At 45.1% G+C, this 19,474-nt stretch overlaps 1 protein-coding gene across 1 annotated transcript in view; it reads right to left on the bottom strand.

Moving 5' to 3' along the window:
- Nucleotides 1-17,301, bottom strand: part of NWD2 (NACHT and WD repeat domain containing 2) — a gene marked incomplete at both ends in the record, with an annotated part of 200,293 nt that extends 182,992 nt beyond the window's left edge. The window contains one exon of the mRNA XM_079705479.1: nt 17,151-17,301. Coding sequence (XP_079561605.1) covers nt 17,151-17,301 — 151 coding nt within the window. The remainder of the gene's footprint in view (nt 1-17,150) is intronic.
- Between the last annotated feature and the right edge of the window lie 2,173 nt (nt 17,302-19,474).

The following is a 19,474-nucleotide window of genomic DNA, read 5'->3' as shown; positions in this document are numbered from 1 at the left end:
TACATCCAAGTGAATATTGACACACCCTCTTTTTCAACAATGTTGGAAATACTTTTGGAAACTTCTCTTAGAATCACTTTTAAAAATAAATGGAATCAATGAATGGGATACTACCCAAATAAATAGTGAAAAATCCTTATCTTTTGTGGGTAAAGTTGGGTTATGGAGCTAAGTCTAGATAACATGCTGCTGCACATGATCTTGGCCCCCATATGTTCCCTGATCTCATTGTCTACCAAGGCTGATGCTCAGCAGAGACACACAGGTGCAGCTTACTGGCTGCTGATAGACAGTATCTGTTCTGGTTGGTTGGTGCCTGCTATACTTGGGTGTTACATTTTGTGAAAATTGCCCTGTCTCCACCTGTTCTCCACCACACTGACCTTGTTGCTCCTTGGGCACCTAAGGCATGCTCTGCCTCAGGACCTTTGCACTTACTGCTTCTTCTTTGCATGCACTTATTGGCAGAAATGCTTGTCCTCCACGTTATCTCACTGGCTCCCTTCTTCCCTTCCGTGCATGGCTTTGTTCAAATATCTCATCAGGCAGACCTTCTCTGACCACTCACTGATGGGAAAGTAATTCTGCCCATTACTCTTTCTTCTTACCTTGCTTCATTTTTCTTCATGGTATGCGTCTTCCCAAGGAGTTTACAAAGTTTACAAAGATATTTTACTTTATTTGCTTTTTTCACATGATTCCTCCATTAGAACACGAAACCCATGACAGTAGGGGTGATGTGTATGTTAAATAAACACAGTTATTTAACATAGTTAAATTCTATATCATCTGGGCTTAGAACAGTGTCTTGTGTGTAGAAAGCCCTCAATAAATATTTGAAAAATGACTGTTGTGAATTTCTGATTAAAAACAGGGTCTGACTGTAAAGCAAGAAGGGATGCCTATCCTCCTAGCTCATAAACTTATTTCTGATGATAATTCTACAAAAGCACTTTTTAAAATGTTTGTAACAACCATGGCCTCTTAAGATGTCAACCTTGACAGCTGGAAATAAACATTCTGGCTTAATATAAACAAAAAGAATATAAATGTTTCCCAACTGTATCATCATGTCACATATCTTTCCCTCTTCTAATTGAGTGGGCAACAAGATACCACTGGCAGATGAGGTGTTTTTTTTGTTTGTTTTTAATGACTGCCAGCTAATTGAGCCAGGCTTGATGTCACCTCTTTAACTAGCTGAGTTGTCAGCATCTGCTAGGTAAGGAGATAATGGAGCTAATAAATAACAACAATGATAAAAATAAACCTAGTTAACACTTAATGAGGACTTATTATGTGCCAGGCAGGTGATAAGCATTTCACAAGCTTTATCTTATTTAAGCCTCATAAGAATCCTCTGATACATTCAATTTTAGAGGAAATTTCTCTAATTGTAGATTTGCTTAAATAACTTGCTTAAGGTCACCGAGTCAGAAAATGGCACAGAGCAAGGTCTCAAACTCAAGTGTTTCCAGCTCCAGATTGTGAGCCTTTAAGCTCGATTACTCACTAGTCCCCGTGTGTATCCTGTGTTGGAGGTACACACATGATGAATCCCATCACACAATTCAGGGTGGAGATGCAACCCCTTCTATCCAGGACTTTATATTCAACCACCTCACCCAAAGGCCCAACAAGTTCGTCAACCTAAAAGTCTCATCTGTAGGCCTGAAGAGGACGTTTATGCTTATTTCATCCTACTCACACTCCAGTTTTAATACCGAACAGGTGGGAAGGGTTTCTAAATCCTGGTGAGGTTTCCCACTGACTTGGTTGTCCTCTGCGGACTTTCGACATTCAAATAATCAACAGTGTTCACTTCTGCAGTACACTGCAGTTTCAGAAGTGCTTCTCCATCCATTATCATGACAAACATCTGAGTCAAGGAGGTCAGGGGATATTATCATCATTTTTCTGACGATAGAGTAATTGTTCACAAAGGTAGGAGGCAGAGCTAGAGCCCACACTTCCTCTTCTTAAAAACAAATAAAACAAAATGGAACTGCTGTGGAGTTTCAAAGAAATGGAGTAATGTAATACTGAAGCTGGAAGAGGTCCCAGAAGTCCTATTTTTCATCCACCTCATTCTACAGATGAGGAAAAGAGTCCCAGGGAGAACTGCCCAAGGTAGCAGAGGTACTGTCCAAACCAAAAGTAGAAGGCAAAACGTTTCAGTCCATTTCATGCCTCCTAACTACAGGTTGCCTCTAGGACACAAACATTATACTACACGCACACACAAGGCTATTAGAAAACGAGAAAGTTCTCTAGTGAAAACGCTCAAATCTCTCCAACTTCTAAATGGCTGATACGCAAGCCTGACTGCGCATGATTTATATGGAACACAAAATGAAACTTGCCATAAAGATAATGTTGCAGAAAGTGGCAAGGTTCCTAACTGGTCCCCAAAGTCACAGTGCAGCTAGACCATAACATTAGCAGTATTTGATTTCTCATTGTTTTTGTGAGAATTGCACGGGAACTTAAAACTGCACTGCTGTTGTCTGGTTTCATGGCAGAAATCTCTTCTCATCTCATCATCCTTCAGTCCCTGCTTTCCTGAGAGGAAGACGCCCTTCTCCGCCAATTTCCTCTCCCTCGGGTAGCTACAGCAAAAAATCAGGAGCTGTATTCATGGAATGTGGCTTCATTGAAGCTCTAGCCTGGGGGATGGGGTCTGCACGGTTGGGTCTCTACAACCATCCCTGTAGGGACCTAGTCTCACCCAGAAGAGCTGGGGAGCCATACAGGTATGAGGAGTTTGGGTATATTGCTAGAGAGAGGGTTGGCTCTGCTGGAGGTGAGGATGGGAGGCGACAGGGACTGGAACTTAGGGAGATGGGTTCTGTGCACTAGAGCTGGTCCAGCAGGAACGCCTGGGAAGGCTGGATCTGTGGGTAGACTGCCCCCACCTCCTCTCCACTTTCATTTCTCTTAATATGACTTTGAATTCAACAAGTCTTTCTTGAGCACCTACTCTGTGTGAGTACTCAATATTAATTATTTTACTGGAACCTAATTACTTAAGATTGGCTTAGAGTCAGTTTAAGATTCATGTATTTGGAAGAGTTTTAAGAAAAGAAGAAAGCTTTGTTTCTATGTAGGGCTCACTGTGTGTATATGACATTAGAATTTAGTCCTCAGAACTCCCTCAGAACTCCGTAAGATATACTGATACAATATAGATGTTTTTTGTTCTGACAGAAAAGGAAGATTGACATTCTAGAACCTGCCCCAGGTCACACAACAGGTAAACATTTGGCAGTACTGAATCTAGGATGCTAGTGTTGTGATTCTTGGATGCCGTGGTATCAAATGAAACTCGTGGCCTAGAAACCTGTACTGCCCTGCCCCCATGAGCAGGTGCTGGCAGAGAGGCAACTTACTTACGCATTTTGAGGTCAGCAGAGTGTAAAAAGGGACCCCTCCCTCCCGCTTATACACCCACTTGAGCCGCCTGCAGAGCATGGGTCTGCTCTGATCCTATTCACGATTATCAGCAAAAGTGAAACTTTTTTTTTCTTTTTGACACAGTTGAGATAGATTGTAAGTTTCCAAAAGGAAAATGGTAAGGAACGACAAAAAGAGATTAGAAAATAAGTACTGAATCCAAAGAGTGAGTTTCAAATATTTAAAAATCTTGGTAGAAGTACCAAAGCATTTGGCTAAACCCTTGATTTCCTATTTTTAAAAAATAATCATACAGGGGCTTCCCTGGTGGCGCAGTTGTTGAGAGTCCGCCTGCCGATGCAGGGGACACGGGTTCGTGCCCCGGTCCGGGAAGATCCCACATGCCGCGGAGCGGCTGGGCCCGTGAGCCATGGCCGCTGAGCCTGCGTGTCTGGAGCCTGTGCTCTGCAACGGGAGAGGCCACAACTGTGAGAGGCCCGCGTACCGCAAAAAAAAAAAAAAAAATCATACAAGGTACATCCAGGATGGCAGGCTCCTGGCTTTCTTCCGCCCTGCTGATGCTCAGCATTCTGGCTTTCCTGCCCCAAAAGGGACCAGACTGCCGAAGTACCTAGCTCTTTCCATGGGGTACCAAACTCAAAGTTCAAAAGCAAAAGTTGTTTCTGTTTCAAAATTCTTAGATGCCAGGGCCTTCTCTCTCAATTCCATGCTACTCTGAGATTGATAGGGCAGAATTAGTGAACAGATGAATTAACCCTTTCCAGAGTCAAGTTATCATCCATCTTCCCCTGGCTGTATTTATGCACTGATTCACCCAAGAGCTCCATCTCCTCCCTTCTCTTCATGCCTCCTCTCTACTCTCCTCCACCCCAAACCGTCAACAGGAATGCCCATGTTATTTCCTCAATATAATGCAGGCTTACAGTAACATTTACAGGCACACAAGAATGATCAACTTACATAAGGATTGGGGCATGCTACCACAGTAGCCACTTGGAATGAGACAGTTTTCAATCATACATGAGATTTGTATTGAAATCCTTCCTAGATAAAGATGGCTGCTCAATTTTTTTTTAACAAGAGTGGTCCTTCCCACATAAATGTGGCCACAACATGCTCTTTGGAACATCTGTGGCAAAGCAAACTGTGCATCAAGGCCTAAAAGATTAACAGGAGTTAAAAAAATGACCTGTGAACCTTCATGTAGATTTAAAGCAACATTAAAGGGACTCTATGTGTGAAAGAAATGATTTTTAGTGTAAGATTTTAGTACGTCTTACATTAAAAGGAGAAAGTGCTAACTTTTTATTCTCTTTGAATGTCATTTTATTGACATCTGCTTGCTACGTATGGTTTCAAAAGAGGTTTTTTTTTCCAGATAACGTTTTTGAAAGTTATAAGGTGTGGCTGCTCTATTATTTAAAGATGCAACTTATTAACTTAATGCCTCATAATTTGGGATGAATTTATGTGTTAAACCAACATTTTAAAAATACACTGTTTTACATTGCCCCCTCTAGCTACAAGCTTACATGATTATATAGGTGGCATAATTTAGGAACAATGACCCATTTCATGCCACAATTTACAAAAGAGCAGTTATTCAAGTACTTCTTATTCCCTTGTAACCTTATACCTCTTCTTTTCTGTATCGCCTAGGGCTTTTAGCAAATTCTGATCTAGAATGTTTAAGCCCTCCCTATCTTTCAGGAATTGTCTTAGGTGCTTATTTATTTATTTCTCATGCTGGCCCTGTAAGGTAGTTACCATTGTTATTATTCCGTGAGATGTTACGGAAAAAAACAAATGAACTTTTTGGTCAACCCAATATTATGCTCAACATTCAGCAGTTTGAGGGGCAATGAAGCTTGAGGAAATTAAATGCTTTACCAAGATTATAACAAATCTCTGGATGCAAATCCAGATCTGCCCCCCAAATTTTTTCACCTTAGCCAGTCCGCACTATAGTGCATTTGTTTCATTTTATGCCTTTTACTTATCTATTACTGCATAACAAATTAAAACAATCCTCACTCATTTTTCTCTTGGATCTGCAATTTGGGCGGGGCTTAGTGGGGAGGGGCTTTCTGCTCCATACACCACGGGTCTGCTGGGAGGACTCTGCTGGGGGTGGGTGGGGCGGTGGGGTGGGGGGGAGACTCCTTCCAAGATAGCTCCTCCTCCTCGCTGGCAACGTGGTGCTACTGCTCACTTCTCTTAAGGGATCTTTTCAAGCGTGGCTGGGGTCTAAGGAACAAGTATTTCAAACACAGAAAATGAAGTGACCAATTTCTAAAAGCCTGGGCCCAGCCATTTCTTCTGTATCCTATCGGCCAAAACCAGTCAGAGAGCCCAGATTCAAGGAAAGACGTCATAGATTCCACCTGTCAAAGGGAGGAGTGCCAAAAAATTTGGGGGCCACGTGACAAAAGCCTCCCACTTTATAAGATTTACTAGTTTGGAGTGATTTCATTAAATTGTGAAATTCCTATTTTGTGAATGCAATCATCCCCCACAAGTTTGCATATACATACCTACCAATGGTAGCTTCTCAGAGGTGGGAAGGTCTGGATCTTTTTACACTTTTCCTGCATATTCCTTTTACTGTTATTACAGTGGATTCTCTACATAGATTATTTGGGCTTCCGAAGAGAGTGACCCTGGGCTTAAGAGGGAGCTTTTATTTTCATGTCTTCTTTTCAGTGGTCTCAGCAGAGAGACTGGTTCTCATCACCTGCAGCTGGACCAGTTTCCCCACTGGCCACTCCACTACAGTAGAGAGGGCTCTTTCTTAGATTTGATACATCTTGGTCTTTCCCTTTTAACAAAACTTGACCAGTTCATACCTGACTGGGATATCAGATATGACAGTTTGATTCCAATTATTCCAATTGACCTTTGCACACAAACATCCCTCTCACAGCCAGTGTTTGCATTGATATTTTTGGCAGTTGTGTTGGTCCTGCCTCCTAGATGGATGAGTCTAAAAAATAAAGGCAGCAGCATGTGTCTCTTATTTCCTTTGTAACTCTCCACACCGATCAGTTAGGAGTTTGGTGTGTACAATGCCTATCTAACCAATAGTGCAGCTGATCCTTAGAATAAAATCTAAAGAAAATATATTCAGGGGCAAGAATCTCTCTGAATGATACTATACATAATGGATCAGATTCAGCATTATGAAGGATACCCTTTCAATTTTGTGATTTCATTTCTGAGTTAGATTCTGTAATCACTCTTGGAATAAGACACCTGACATCTGGGCTTTGCCCTCTGTTTTGAGTGTACCCCCATGTCAAAGTCTTTGAAATATTCTGGATTGCAAATGAGATTTCAAGGAAGTATTTAATTGGAAGTGGGTATTATTCCCTTTGAATTGCATCCAAAGCTGCAGTTTTTTAACATTTCAGTAACTTAGTATCACGCAAATCTTTTTCTAATTATACAACAGCCAACATATATTAATTTGTAGAATGAATTCTGTTTAATTACAGTAAAAAATATGATGGAAACTAAAGCTCTGAAGAAGTTATACAAAGGAATCTTTAAGTTAATATCATTTTCTTTTAGATTGTACATAACTCAGCACCTATGAATCCTTGTGAGCCATCTACTACAAGTTTTACTTTTATTTAAATCAAACGACCATTAAGAACGAGACTTAAAAGAATTTCCTGAGTTGAAAAGAACTGTCCGCTTACTTTATCAAACTCGACTGCTTTGTAGATGAGTGCCCGTTACTCTGTAGGAATTGTATCGTTTGCCATCTTAAAAGGTGTTTGTGAGTTTGTACTTTTTGGTTGTCTACTGCGGCATATCAATGTAACCCAAAACTTAGTGGTTTAAAACAAATTATTTCTAGAGAGGTAAAGTGACTTTTCCCAAAGCCATGCTAAGCACTTATCTTACAAAAGTATTCTGATATGGATATTTGCATGTAATTTCTGCTTTTATATATAAGGTATGTAACACCCTATAGCTCACTGTCTCCTCTTCTTTGTATTAAGATATTTCACTGGGAGGGCTTCCTTGGTGATGCAGTGGTTGAGCGTCCGCCTGCCGATGCAGGGGACACGGGTTCGTGCCCCGGTCCGGGAAGATCCCACATGCCGCGTAGTGGCTGGGCCTGTGAGCCACGGCCGCTGAGCCTGCGTGTCCGGAGCCTGTGCTCCGCAAAGGGAGAGGCCACAACAGTGAGAAGCCCGCGTACCGCAAAAAAAAAAAAAAAAAAGATATTTCACTGGGATATAATTTGGGGTATGTCAAACTAGATGATCTGATTTAAATGATCCTGGGTAACTGAAGGCTTCCACCGTGTACGAATGTTAAAATCGAAATAAGTGAATACTCGTGCTGGGGAGAGAAGCCCTTCTGGAGCGGAAGACTCCTGGACTCTCTTTGCTGCCCCGCTTACCCTCTCCAGAATCAGGTGGGAAGTTAAAGCGTGACTTGTTTGACTGGAAAATGTGGGAAGAATAAACCAGGCAAGCTCCACCCACCTGCTCAGCCCTCTCCCTGGGGAAGTGACCCGTCTGTCCACAGAGAGCGTGGCTGTGCTCCCCGCTCCAGACTCCTGCTCTGTGGAGCAGACCCTCTGTCCCTCACCCTTCCCAGCCCCACTGCCAGCGTGGGGGCAGAAGACTGTCTCATTCTGATGCTTAGTGCTAGGAAGCACAAAAGCATCCTCCGGTGTTACCTTTATCGGCAAAGGGGTGATAATTTGATCTCCTATCTGCAAACTCTCTGGTCTTTTTCCCCTCAGTTCAGAATTTGGGAGGATCTAGAAGGGTACAGTTTACAGAGTCACTGTCAAGCCTCAACAACTCATCATCATCACAACAGCAACTATTATGATTAGTAACGCTTGTTGAGCACTTGCTATGTGTCAGGCTATCAGTTTACTACATTTTCATGTGTTATCTCATTTAATCTAATTATGACAAAGCCAAGCCAAAGAAACCACACAATAGAACTGGGACTTTCAGGAGCTTTCATAGTTGGCCACCATGAAATCCTCCCCTCCCTGCGTGCACATGCCTCACCCCACATCACGAGATGGGGTCTACTTCCCCTCCCTTTGACTCTAGGCTCACCTTAATGACTCACATAGATAGGACGCAGGGGCAGGGAAAGTGACATTTTGGGACTTCGGAGCCCAGGCCCGAAGAGGCCCAGCAGCTTCCACTTCCTTTCTCTGGGGAAGCCAATCCCCTACAATGAATCCTGAATGATGAGAATAAGCTGGAGCGAAGGAGCCCTCATGCAGGAGCACAGAGGAGCCAGACACAGGAGTGAGAAATGTGTAAACCAGTAAATCACTGGTTTAAGTCACCGCGTTTTGGGGCAAGTTGATACACAGCAACAGACAACTGAAACAAAATACAAACTTGCAGACGCCCTTTAAAATGGCAAATGCACCATTGCTATGGTGTAACAAGAATTTGTAAAGATCAGTAGATGATTTATTAAACCATAAAGTCACAATCTATTTGGACACAGAGTACCTATATGGGCCAAGTCACGCTTTCTTAAATGTCATTCTAAATGAGCCACTTTCAAGAGACAAACGATATCATCACCTCAAGACATCAGCGCCACTCTTATTAAAAAGGATAAAAGCTCTTCGTTGAATAATCGAGATTAGCCCTCTCTGTTCCCTGTAGAGATCTCGCCATCTCTTCGCCTCATATTCAATTACCATAGAGAACAGTTTCTGCACCCTGGCTCTCCACTCCTTCCTCTGGGGGGCCCTCCCAACCCCGCATCCTCAGCCCCAAGCTGGCGTACTCACTCTCATTGTCTCTTTAATGCTCTGCTCATATTTTAGCTCAGTGCCCATCACATATAATTTATGATTCATGTAAACTCTATGAGAGTAGAGACCTGGCCTGTTTTGTTACTGTTGTATTCTAAGCACCAGAACAGCACCTATGTGGAGTGGGTGCTTCACTCATTCGCTTATTAGTGGTTGAATAAGCGAATGAGTGAATATGCCTTCCCTCCCACCCCGGGCCAGATACTGTTTCTTGGGGTTGAACATCCGATAGCACTTCTTTCACTCTCTCCCTTGTGGTGGAGGGGCTGGAGGCCTGGAGGGTCCTAGTCGTACTTGTGGCCAGGGTCCGAATGCAATCCCGTTCTGCCAGATGGACAATCTGTGTGAGATCTGGAGGGCAAGGGGAGCCAGGGAGCTTCTTCTGCCACTAGCTGTGGTTGACACTCGGGTTCAGCACGTGCTTGTAGAAGGCAGCCAGCTACCCAGTCCCCAGCGGCAACTGTGATCCTGGCAGTGGCTTCTACATTTTCCTGCCCTCTGGGTGACAGCTTTGGCAATGTGACCTAAATGCCTAATGGTGCCCCTGACTTTCACTCCTTCAACCCTTACAATGTTTGTTTCCTACAGTATCTGGAACGGCTTTTGTTTTTTACTACTGAGTTCTGATAGCTTCTCAGACGGCATTCCCTTGAGGGCACGAAATGCCTTGTTCCTCTCCGCATATCCATAGCTGCAGTGTCTGGATCACAGTGGAAACTAATAAAGATAATAAGGATAATAATAGCAAACAATGTTTAATAAGTGTCCAGCACTGTTCTAAGGGCTTTACGTCTATTAGCTTATTTAATCTACTCAATGACCCTGTGAGGCAGGTACTACTGTCTTCTTTTAGAGATTATGAAACTGAGAACAAATAAGTTAAACAACTTGCTTAAGAAATCACTGCATTACACGGTGGACTGAGGAGTCGTCAAACCTCGCTAGTTTGGCTCTCAAGTCTGTACTTGTATCTAGTATTCTCTCCTGCCTGAATAATGTTTGCTGAAGGACTTGAAGACTCAACCACTAAAATTTATAAATCATTTATTATAAATGTCCTGTGTGCATTTATCATAAAATAGCCGTTCATGATATTTTCCTTTAAGACTCTCAACTTTGAAAGATGTTTTTGCAGCATCAGAAGAGTATATATATATGCTTCTTGTGCTTAACTATTTTTTCCAATGACTCATAAAAACAATGAAAAAATAAGGAGCCTGGATATTAGCATTGTAGGAAAGGTAAGTAGAACCATGGTAAAGAATATTCATAGGTTTCTTGTGAATTTCTTGATGCACATCGTTCTGCCTCTTGTCTGGGAGAACAAGCTAAAGACAATGGCCATTGGATGCAGCAACTGTAGGGATTATCTCTCTCTTGTTACTGTGGCTTCTGCCAAATGGAGAATAAGCTTTTCCTACCAAGGCTCCAAAGGAATGGAGAAGAGAGTCAGGGAAGATGCAAAGACAAGTAAAGTAAAAAGTCTAAGTGGGGGCTTCCCTGGTGGCGCAGTGGTTGAGAGTCCGCCTGCCAATGCAGGGGACACGGGTTCGTGCCCCAGTCTGGGAAGATCCCACATGCAGTGGAGTGGCTGGGCCCGTGAGCCATGGCCGCTGAGCCTGTGCGTCCGGAGCCTGTGCTCCACAACGGGAGAGGCCACAACAGTGAGATGCCCGTGTACCGCAAAAAAACCAAAAAAACAAAAAAAATGTCTAAGTGGGAATGGACTCAGCATCCAATCATTAACATTGTAGACAAAAGTGCACAATCTTCAAAGATGACCAGTGCATAAATCTGTGTGTGTGTGTGGGGGGGGGTGGGAAACAAACAAAAGAGGCATTGGAGGTATCTTTCTCTCCACTCCAGATGTCTCCTGACACACAGAGGGATCTACTAGTAGCCATGGACAGGGCCGGCACTTATTCCTCAGGGGACAAGTGTCTTTATCTGATGGATGCATTTGGAAGGAAAATCTGAGCACAAATAGCCCAGCCCCTTCTTTCTCTCTTATAAGTAAACCTGTCATTCTTCTCAGCTCCTCTGTATCTTAAATTTTAGAGGGCTCAACTCTGTCCATGGGGAGGGGTCTGGACTTTGTCCACTGCTGATAGTGATGGGGAGGGTAAGTCTGTGCAATTCTGAGGTTCAGTACTGGGAAACCCACTTGCCTCAAGTTAAAAGCCACATTCCCCAGTAAAGAGCCACAGCCCTTACCTGCAATTACAAAATCCCCCAGTGTCGAAAACAATTTTTTTCCCCAATTCATCTGGCAGCAAAACCTGAAGTGACCTGAGTCGATGGTGGCAAAACCTGACCTTGATGGACATGACGCCATTTACAGTCCTTATTACCCCACTTACAGCTATGTGTCCAATACAACAGCCAATGGTCACATGAGTCTCTTTAAATTTAAGTCAATTACTATGAAATATTAAAAATTCAAATTCTTAGTCATACTAGCCACATTTCAAAAGCTCAACAGCCATATGTAAATAGTGCTCTCACATAGAATAATGCAGATAAAGACCCTCAGCATTGCAGAAAGTTCTACAGTACAGCACTTAGTCATGTTTTCTTATAAACATACTCATATCTGGTTATCAGATATTAATAATAATAAACAGCACATGCACCATTTTCCCCCTAAATCTAAAAAAATGTGGAATTGCAAAATCGCATCTGGCCCACAGGATCACAGATAAGGAGTACTGGCCTGCTTCAGCTTTTATTAGTTATAAAGGCAATATTTGGTCTTTTTTCAGGTTTAGACTTTACCTATTATGGACTGAAGGACTGTATCCCCCCAAATTCACAGGTTGAAGTCCTAACCCGCCAATGTGATGGTATTTTGGGGTGAAGCCTTTGGGAGATAATGGGTTAGATGAGGTCATGAGGGTAGGGTCCCATGATGGGACTACTGTCCTTAGAAGAAGAGACACAAGAGTTCTCTCTCCCCCATACGAAGATGAGGCAGAGACTGGAGGAATAAAGCCACAAGCCCACAGACATCAAGGACTGGCATCAAAGTAGGAAGAGGCAGAGAAAGTTTCTTCCCTAGAGCCTTCAGTGGGAGCACAGCCCTGCTAACACCTTGATTTCAGGTTCTAGAATCAGAATCATAAGACTATAGATTTCTGTTGTTTAAAGCCCAATTCATGGTAATTCGTTATGGCAATCCTAGGAAATTAAGACAGATTTTGGTACCAAGAAGTGGGGTGCTGCTAACAAATATCTAAGAATGTAGAAACAGCTCTGGAACTGGGTAGAGGCTAGAAGAGTTTTGAGGTGCGTGCTTGAAAAAGCCAAGAATGCCATGAAGGGACTGTTAAAGGAGACTCTGGTAAGAGCACAGAAAAGAGGAGAGCTGGAGAGATGGCTTCTCAGAGAATACGTAAACAATCATGACCAGACTATCAACTACAAAGGCCTTCTGGTGACTCTCAGAAATGAGAAACATGTTATTGGACAATGGAGAAAAAGTGACTTATAAAGTAGTAAAGAACTGGCTGAACAGTGTTTTGTGGAAGGTAGAATTTAGAACCAATGAAACTGGATGTTCAGCTGAGGAGATTTCTAAGAAAGTACTGCAGGATTGGCTTGGTTTCTCCAACTGTTTATAGTAAAATGAGAAAGAGAGATGAAGTAATAACTGTTAAGCAAAAAGGAACCAGAACTTCATGATCTTGAAAGCTCTCTGCCTATCCATATTGCAAAAAACATGTGGAGGTTTGTTCTGAAAAGAACAGTAAGGGTGTGGTCACACAAACATTTGGTAAAGAAATGAGGATATGTGTGAAGCATGGACCGTCCCCCCCTACCCCCCCACCCCCGGCCCAGCAGAAACACGGCCAGTGTGAACTGGAGGAGACAGGTTGACAGAAAGGAAGGCTGTCAGACCTCTTAGGCCCTACAGGACTGGAAACACAGGGCTACTGCCTGTGAACATGTGTTCTTGAAGACAAAGGAAGAATGACCCCAAAGATTCAGAGGTCATCAGGGCTGCCTCCTTGGTTTCAAAGTTGGAGGAGGCATCATCTGGGCTTCAACAGGGGAGGTGGCCTCTGCCTAAAGACTTGGGGTCAGGGCCTCCTTGAGCCTGGGTGGGTGATTCCCTCCTGGCAGAGCCATAAAGGTGAGAATGCTGCCCCAGCAGGTCCAGAAGGCAAAGTATCAAATCAAAAAGGATTATTCTAGAACCTTAAAACCTAATGGCATTTGCCTCGTCAGGTTTTGGATTTGCTTGGAACCCTTCATCCTTTTCTTCCTTCCAATTTTCCCAGTTTTCTCATTCCTTTCGGAATGAAAAACTTTATCCTATGCCTGTCCCCTCACTGTATTTTGGAAGCCTATAACTTATCTAACAGCTTCACAGCTGGAGGGGAATTTTGCTTCAGGATGAGTCCTATCTGGAGTCTCACCCACATATTATTTAGTTGAGACTTCGGGCTTTAGAGTTGATACTACCACAAGACAAGGCTTTTGCAGTTGTTGGGATGCAATAAATGTATTTGGCATGCCAGGAGGACATGAATTTTGCGGGAGGGTCAGGGGCATGGATTGAGTGTTTGCCCCCCCCACCAGTTCATATGTTGAAGCCCTAACTCCCGATGTGATCATATTTGGAGGTGGGACCTTTGGGAGGTAATCAGGTTTAGATGAGATGATGAAAGTATAGTCCCCAATATGAGATGTGTCCTTATAAGAAAAGGAGCCTTGGGTAAGAAATGAAGCACAGAAGAGGAATACTATTTAACAGGCCCCTCCAATTTCAGTCACAGGGAGAGAACTGTGCAGGCTCCTCTCCTCTTCATATTCACGGACAATTCAATTCAGGCTAATTACAGTGGAGAAATTTATACGTGCTTTAGAACCACTGTTCCAAGGAGGTATAAGTGCCATTCTGGCAGAGAGACAGTGGTTAAATGACTGGAAAAATTCCAAGGATTAATAAAGATGCCACAGATGGGACTGCTACGTTGGTGGGAGGTGGGACTAGATGAAGTCCAAGGTCCGTCCACGCAAGAGAACGGGGGACAGTTACTCCTCTCCCACACTGGTTCTTCTTGAGTGTCTATCACACAGTGGGGACAGGTCTGATGCAGATATACTTTTGAATAGAAATGTGTCCTTTAGAGTTCAGAAAATCCTGCCATTTCCTTGAATGCTCCTATGGCTACCTTTTCATGGGGGTAAAGTGGGTCAGGGCAGCTATGGTTCCTTCCTGCTACTCAGCTTCTTGTGGCTGTCAGATTTCAAGAGGAAGGCCAGCATTGTTGACTACAGCCAGCTGATTTTCTTGACCATATTGGTGTAAGACATTTACAGAAATCAGGCATGAACCTAAGTACCAAGGGAGATGTTTTAAGGCCCCTGCAGGCTCCAGCTTGTTTCATTCTGCTAGATGAGTTCAGGCAACTAGCTTAACCTGGTGCCTCAGTTTTCTCCTCTGTAAAATAGGGAGAACATCCTCTGGTCCACCATCCTCACAGGGTTTGAGAACGAAAACCGAACTACTGACTGAGCTAATCTATGTTCTAAAAACATGTATTATCTTAATTACTGATAGGGAAATTTCATACAAGCTTTGTAAAGCAATCTAAGGGAGATCCTTCCTGGATTCTTAAAAGTACTGCTATGAGTTCAACACAGAGAAGCTTTTATTTAGAGCATAAACTGGATTCCCGCTTGTAAAGAAAAGCATGAGATAATATTCTTTGTCTTAATTTGACAGTGGAGAGGCTCTTGAGTATTGGCCAACAATCTAATATGGGATCACACCAAAACACAACCATTTGCTTCCTGAGTCATATCCATAAAGATCTGGTGGTAAAGTGCTGTCTCTGACAGAGCATTTACGGAGATCGCAAAGCTTCATGTTCAGGCTCTTAAAAAAAAAATACCTATCTCTGTCTTTTCTATTTAACATACCCTCGGCTCTCCATTTGGCATAAAAGTTGAAGTCCTGCTCCTATTGCAATTTCTCAGGTAAGATTCACATTTCTGGTCTTTTAAGATCAATGTGCAAGCTGCCCAGCTCAGTGACCAAAAGGCATGATCCACCCCCTCTCTTGCCTTCTGTCCTAATGTTAATACACGCTGAAGCTTCTACTGTATTTCAAGAAATGGGAAAATTTATAGAATCACATGTACTGGCTTAAGAAAAATGAAATTAATCTTGAATATTAATTCAATATTAAGTTAACTTGATATAAATCCATTATCACTGATTTTTATCCTAGAAATTACAAATGTAAAGAAAAATAAACTACTAATGATATTAGCAGACTTTTCACTGTATTTAAAAACAACTTGTTTAAAGAAAAGTGTTACTTAACTGGTTTTACATCAGCACACTTAACACTTCTTATGAGGTTTTCTTTTTTAAGCTCAGGAAAATTAAATTCTCTCAAATACTGCTGTTTTATCAATATTTTTAAAAACAACACCGAAAACTTAAGTTGCAAACTTCCTTAGGTCCTTCAATATGCTGCACAGCCCCACAGTTTCCTTTATTCAGATTTAAGTAAAAAATCCTGTAAGAGATAGTTCAGATGAAAGGAATTTTAAAGAATGTACTGCAGCTTTCAAAAAGCCTCCTTAATTACTAACTGCTGTGAAACTGAGTTGTAAACTGATAAAAGGACAGTCATACTCTCCCTCAAAAGTGTACAGCCTTTCTAATACTAATCACTGTGGGTTATCTATTTGATTCTTTTCCCAATCCCCTTGTCATAAGGTGAACTGTACCTGAAATTTCTGCTAGCGTTTTATGAAACAGTAATTTTTTTAGAAAGCTATTTTTTATAGGTCCTCTGAATGCTTTTTACAAGCAACCAGAACCTTGGGTTTTGCAATGATGATTCTATCCATATGGCTGTTAACTTTCTTTTTTCCTTTACTTCTTTGTCAGAAACAAGGCTTGTTAGAGTGTAGCAAGTTTCCCATCTCACACGCCTATTTCAGTCTCCTATAAACTCATCTTAGGGCCAAACATTTATTTTTCTGGGAAAGAGCAACTCTTACAGTTTTATCCAAGCCAAGTCAAATGCATCCCACTTTTTCTGCGCTTACTGGGAATGAAAGTTAACGTTCAGGACTGGGAATTGATAGGCAGTGATGAGAGAGAAACTGACCACCCGGAGCTCAGCCGCTGTGGTTTGTGAATGCAATAAATCAACAAGTTTTCATTTAGCAGCTACCAGGTCCCCAGCCTTTAGCTGGAACACGACTGAGAAGGCCAAGTTCTAGACCGGGGCGATCTAGCCCAAGACCCAACTGTAAGGGTGAACTCATTCTGAACGCTCCACCTGGAAACCAGCGTCAGCCTGTTTCGGGACCGCACAGCTCTTTTCCCCTCGATCTCTGCGGATCTTGGGTTCACAAGGGTCTCCTTAGCTCCCCAAGACAAAGTGCCCCACTAGCACACCGGCAAGAGGCAAGCCTCGGGGAACCCCATGCTCTCACTTCGCCCCGGCCTGAACAAGTGGCAGAGGAGGGAGCCCCCATTCAGGAATCTGCCGCGGAGCCGAGAGAGCTAGAGGACGTATTATTTGCGTTTCACGGTAACCTCGGAGAAGAAACCGCTAAAGGAAAGAAAAACGGGGTGGGGGTGGGGAGTGGCAGGATGAAGCTTCCAGAAGCGTCTGTTAATACCTCGGACATTTCTTAGACCAAGGGAAAAGAACCCAGGGGGCGAGAAATGGGTGTCCCAGGGGAAGTCATCAGGCAGAAGCAATGAGCGAGGGAAGAAGAAAAGTGATTCAAATTAAAGTCCCAAGCGCTCAGGACAGCCTCGGTATTAGCTAGAGAAAGGGAGCGCTGGGGACGCCCGGCGCGCCCGGCTATGCCATGGCACTCTCTCTGGCTCCCGCCGCGCAGACGGATAGAAGGACAGACGGACAAGCGCAAGCGAGGGACTTACCTTCAGGGTTGGCGCTGATGAAGACCCGGACGCTGCGGCCGGCTGGCATCAGGTGAGAAGGCAGGGCGGTGAGGTTCCCAGAGAAAGCCGCCCGCCGGAGCGCAGAGTCCCGGGGACAGGGCAGCTTGGTGCCCGCGCCGGCCGGCCACATTGCCTTCAGGGAGGAAGAGCCGCCGACTCCTGCTTCTCGGGTTCCTGCCTGCGGCTCCGCGGAACGGCTAGGTCGATCCCCGCAGGCGGCGCGGCTCAGAGCCGCTCCGAGCCCGAGGCGACGCGGGCGAGCTCCGTGGCGCACACCAACGGCCGGCGGAGATCGGCCATACGGACCCTCGGACCCCTCTCACCGCCGCCACCTGCCCCTCTGGGCGTCAGCCTTCGCTTGTTGCCAGGGCTCAGCGCAGTAGCGGGCGAGAGCGGGAGGTCAGCGTGGCGGCGGCTACGCGCGCTGCGCCTCTTTGCGCCGGGAAGCCGAGCCCATGGCCATGTCCCCGCCCGCGCCCGCCGCTAGAGGAGGGGGCGGTCAACGGGGCCCGGACAGAGCGGGCAAGTGGAGCGGACCAAACTTTATCTACAAAAGGCGTCCGGAGTTTATCGCCAACCGCCTCCCGCGGGGCACAGGAATATCCCTCGACTTAATTAAATTAAGGGCGGCTCTGGCGCGGGGAGGCTCGGGCTGCAAGGGGTCTCCCGGGCTTCTCTGAGGGCGATCCCGGGCGCTTCTGGCTGCCTCTTCGGTAGACGACCAGAAAGAAATTAGCCCGAGATTTCTGCTACTCCTCCTCCAACTCTACTAAAGGTCAAACAAGCCCTGAGCATTTTCAAAAACGCTCGCATCCCGGCGTCTGCGCGTTTTTTGCCTAAGTGCTGGGAATTCCGCCTCAAAGTTAGACGCACCACGGAGCCCGGACTCCCAGGGATCGAAGCAGCAAAACTCAGGACCGTCTCGGGCGTCCTGGAGGGAATATCACCGTCGCCGTTTCTCTTGGCGCAGGTGGCGAGCCCTGCCGCTCCGTTCGCTCCCCACGCCCAGCAGAGCCGGGGGTTTTTATAGCGAAGCAGCGCCGCTCACGTGCTCCTCGCCGCGTGGTCACGGAACCTTTCCTAGAGCCGATCTCCGCAGCGAGCCCTCCCGAGGTCTCTAAGTCTCCAGGGGTTACTTCCTGCTCCCGCCCGGGCGCATTCCCGGGCCATTCCGGCAGCCCGGAGGCTCCGGGACCCCGCCGCACAGGAGGATGCCGGGAGCCCCGCGCGCCCTGGCGCGCGCCTGGGCTCCGCAGGCCAGTGTGGACTCGGGGGAGCGCCGCCCCGCGCAACATCCCGCAAAGTGCAGGTGGCTACAGATTGGAGCCAGGTGCGAGAGATCAGAGTTGGCGTGGAGCAGCTTTTCCAAGTTCGTGCAGAGCGTGAATTGGCTCCACCTGATGCTGATCCAACGTGGCCAGAGCGCATGGGGGACTGTTGCCTGGGGTCGGGGCGTGAGGTGGACAGTGCAAGGGGTCTGATCCACGTCCGGGGTGACGTGAGATGTAAAGCGACCGAGCCATAAAATTGCCATCTCCGGGCCGCACTTCATTGCACCTCCAAAATTCTGCAAATCCCGGGGCACGAAGGAAGTGTGATAGTGCTGTAGGGTGGCGGAAGTGAGGAGGGCGTGCTTAGAGCTTTAACTGGACTTTGGTCTCCAAACCCCTTATGTTGAGCTTTAGGGCAGGAACTCCTGTCTTTTAGAGAGGAAGAATAGCTTTTCCAAATCTTTGAGATTGGGGAGGGGCGGGTGGGCACAGGGTGAAGGTAGCTCAGCTGCTAGTTTTGGCCTCTCACCTGGGGCTTTGCTGTAGGCAGCTCCTGGCCTCCTCCTGGCCTGCACTTCTTCTGGGCCCTGCTGGTGGCAGTGAAGTCCTACGCACTGCTGTTTATTTTGTCACCCCGCCGCATCACCAGCACACACTTTCTGGGGTAACCCTTTCGGAGAATTGGGTCTCTGGGTTTTTAAGGCTGCCTCTTCAGTACTGAGAACCAGGGGGGCAGACAGCAGTCCTTACTTTGTAATAATTTGATGCAGCCAATAAAGAAAACCTTGAACGTGCCCATGTATTAGTTCAACTGATCCCATTTAGCAAATTATCTCCTTCCTCTCTCCCACCTCATTACTCCCAGGTGGGAACTTTCTTCAGCAGTAAGGACAACGCTCTGAAAGCTCTCCTGCTGTCCCAGGAGGTTCGGACTGGGCTCTCTGGAAGAGGTTAGGAATATACAGTGTCTATTACAGTATCATCCTTCATGAATATACAGTATTTGTTACTGGAGAAAGGAGAGCCAGGACC

Source organism: Hyperoodon ampullatus (assembly GCF_949752795.1).
Source record: "Hyperoodon ampullatus genome assembly, chromosome: 1".
Lineage (NCBI taxonomy): Eukaryota > Metazoa > Chordata > Mammalia > Artiodactyla > Ziphiidae > Hyperoodon > Hyperoodon ampullatus.
The sequence above is the reverse complement of the archived record's forward strand: the minus strand, read 5'-3'. Positions and strand labels throughout refer to the sequence as shown.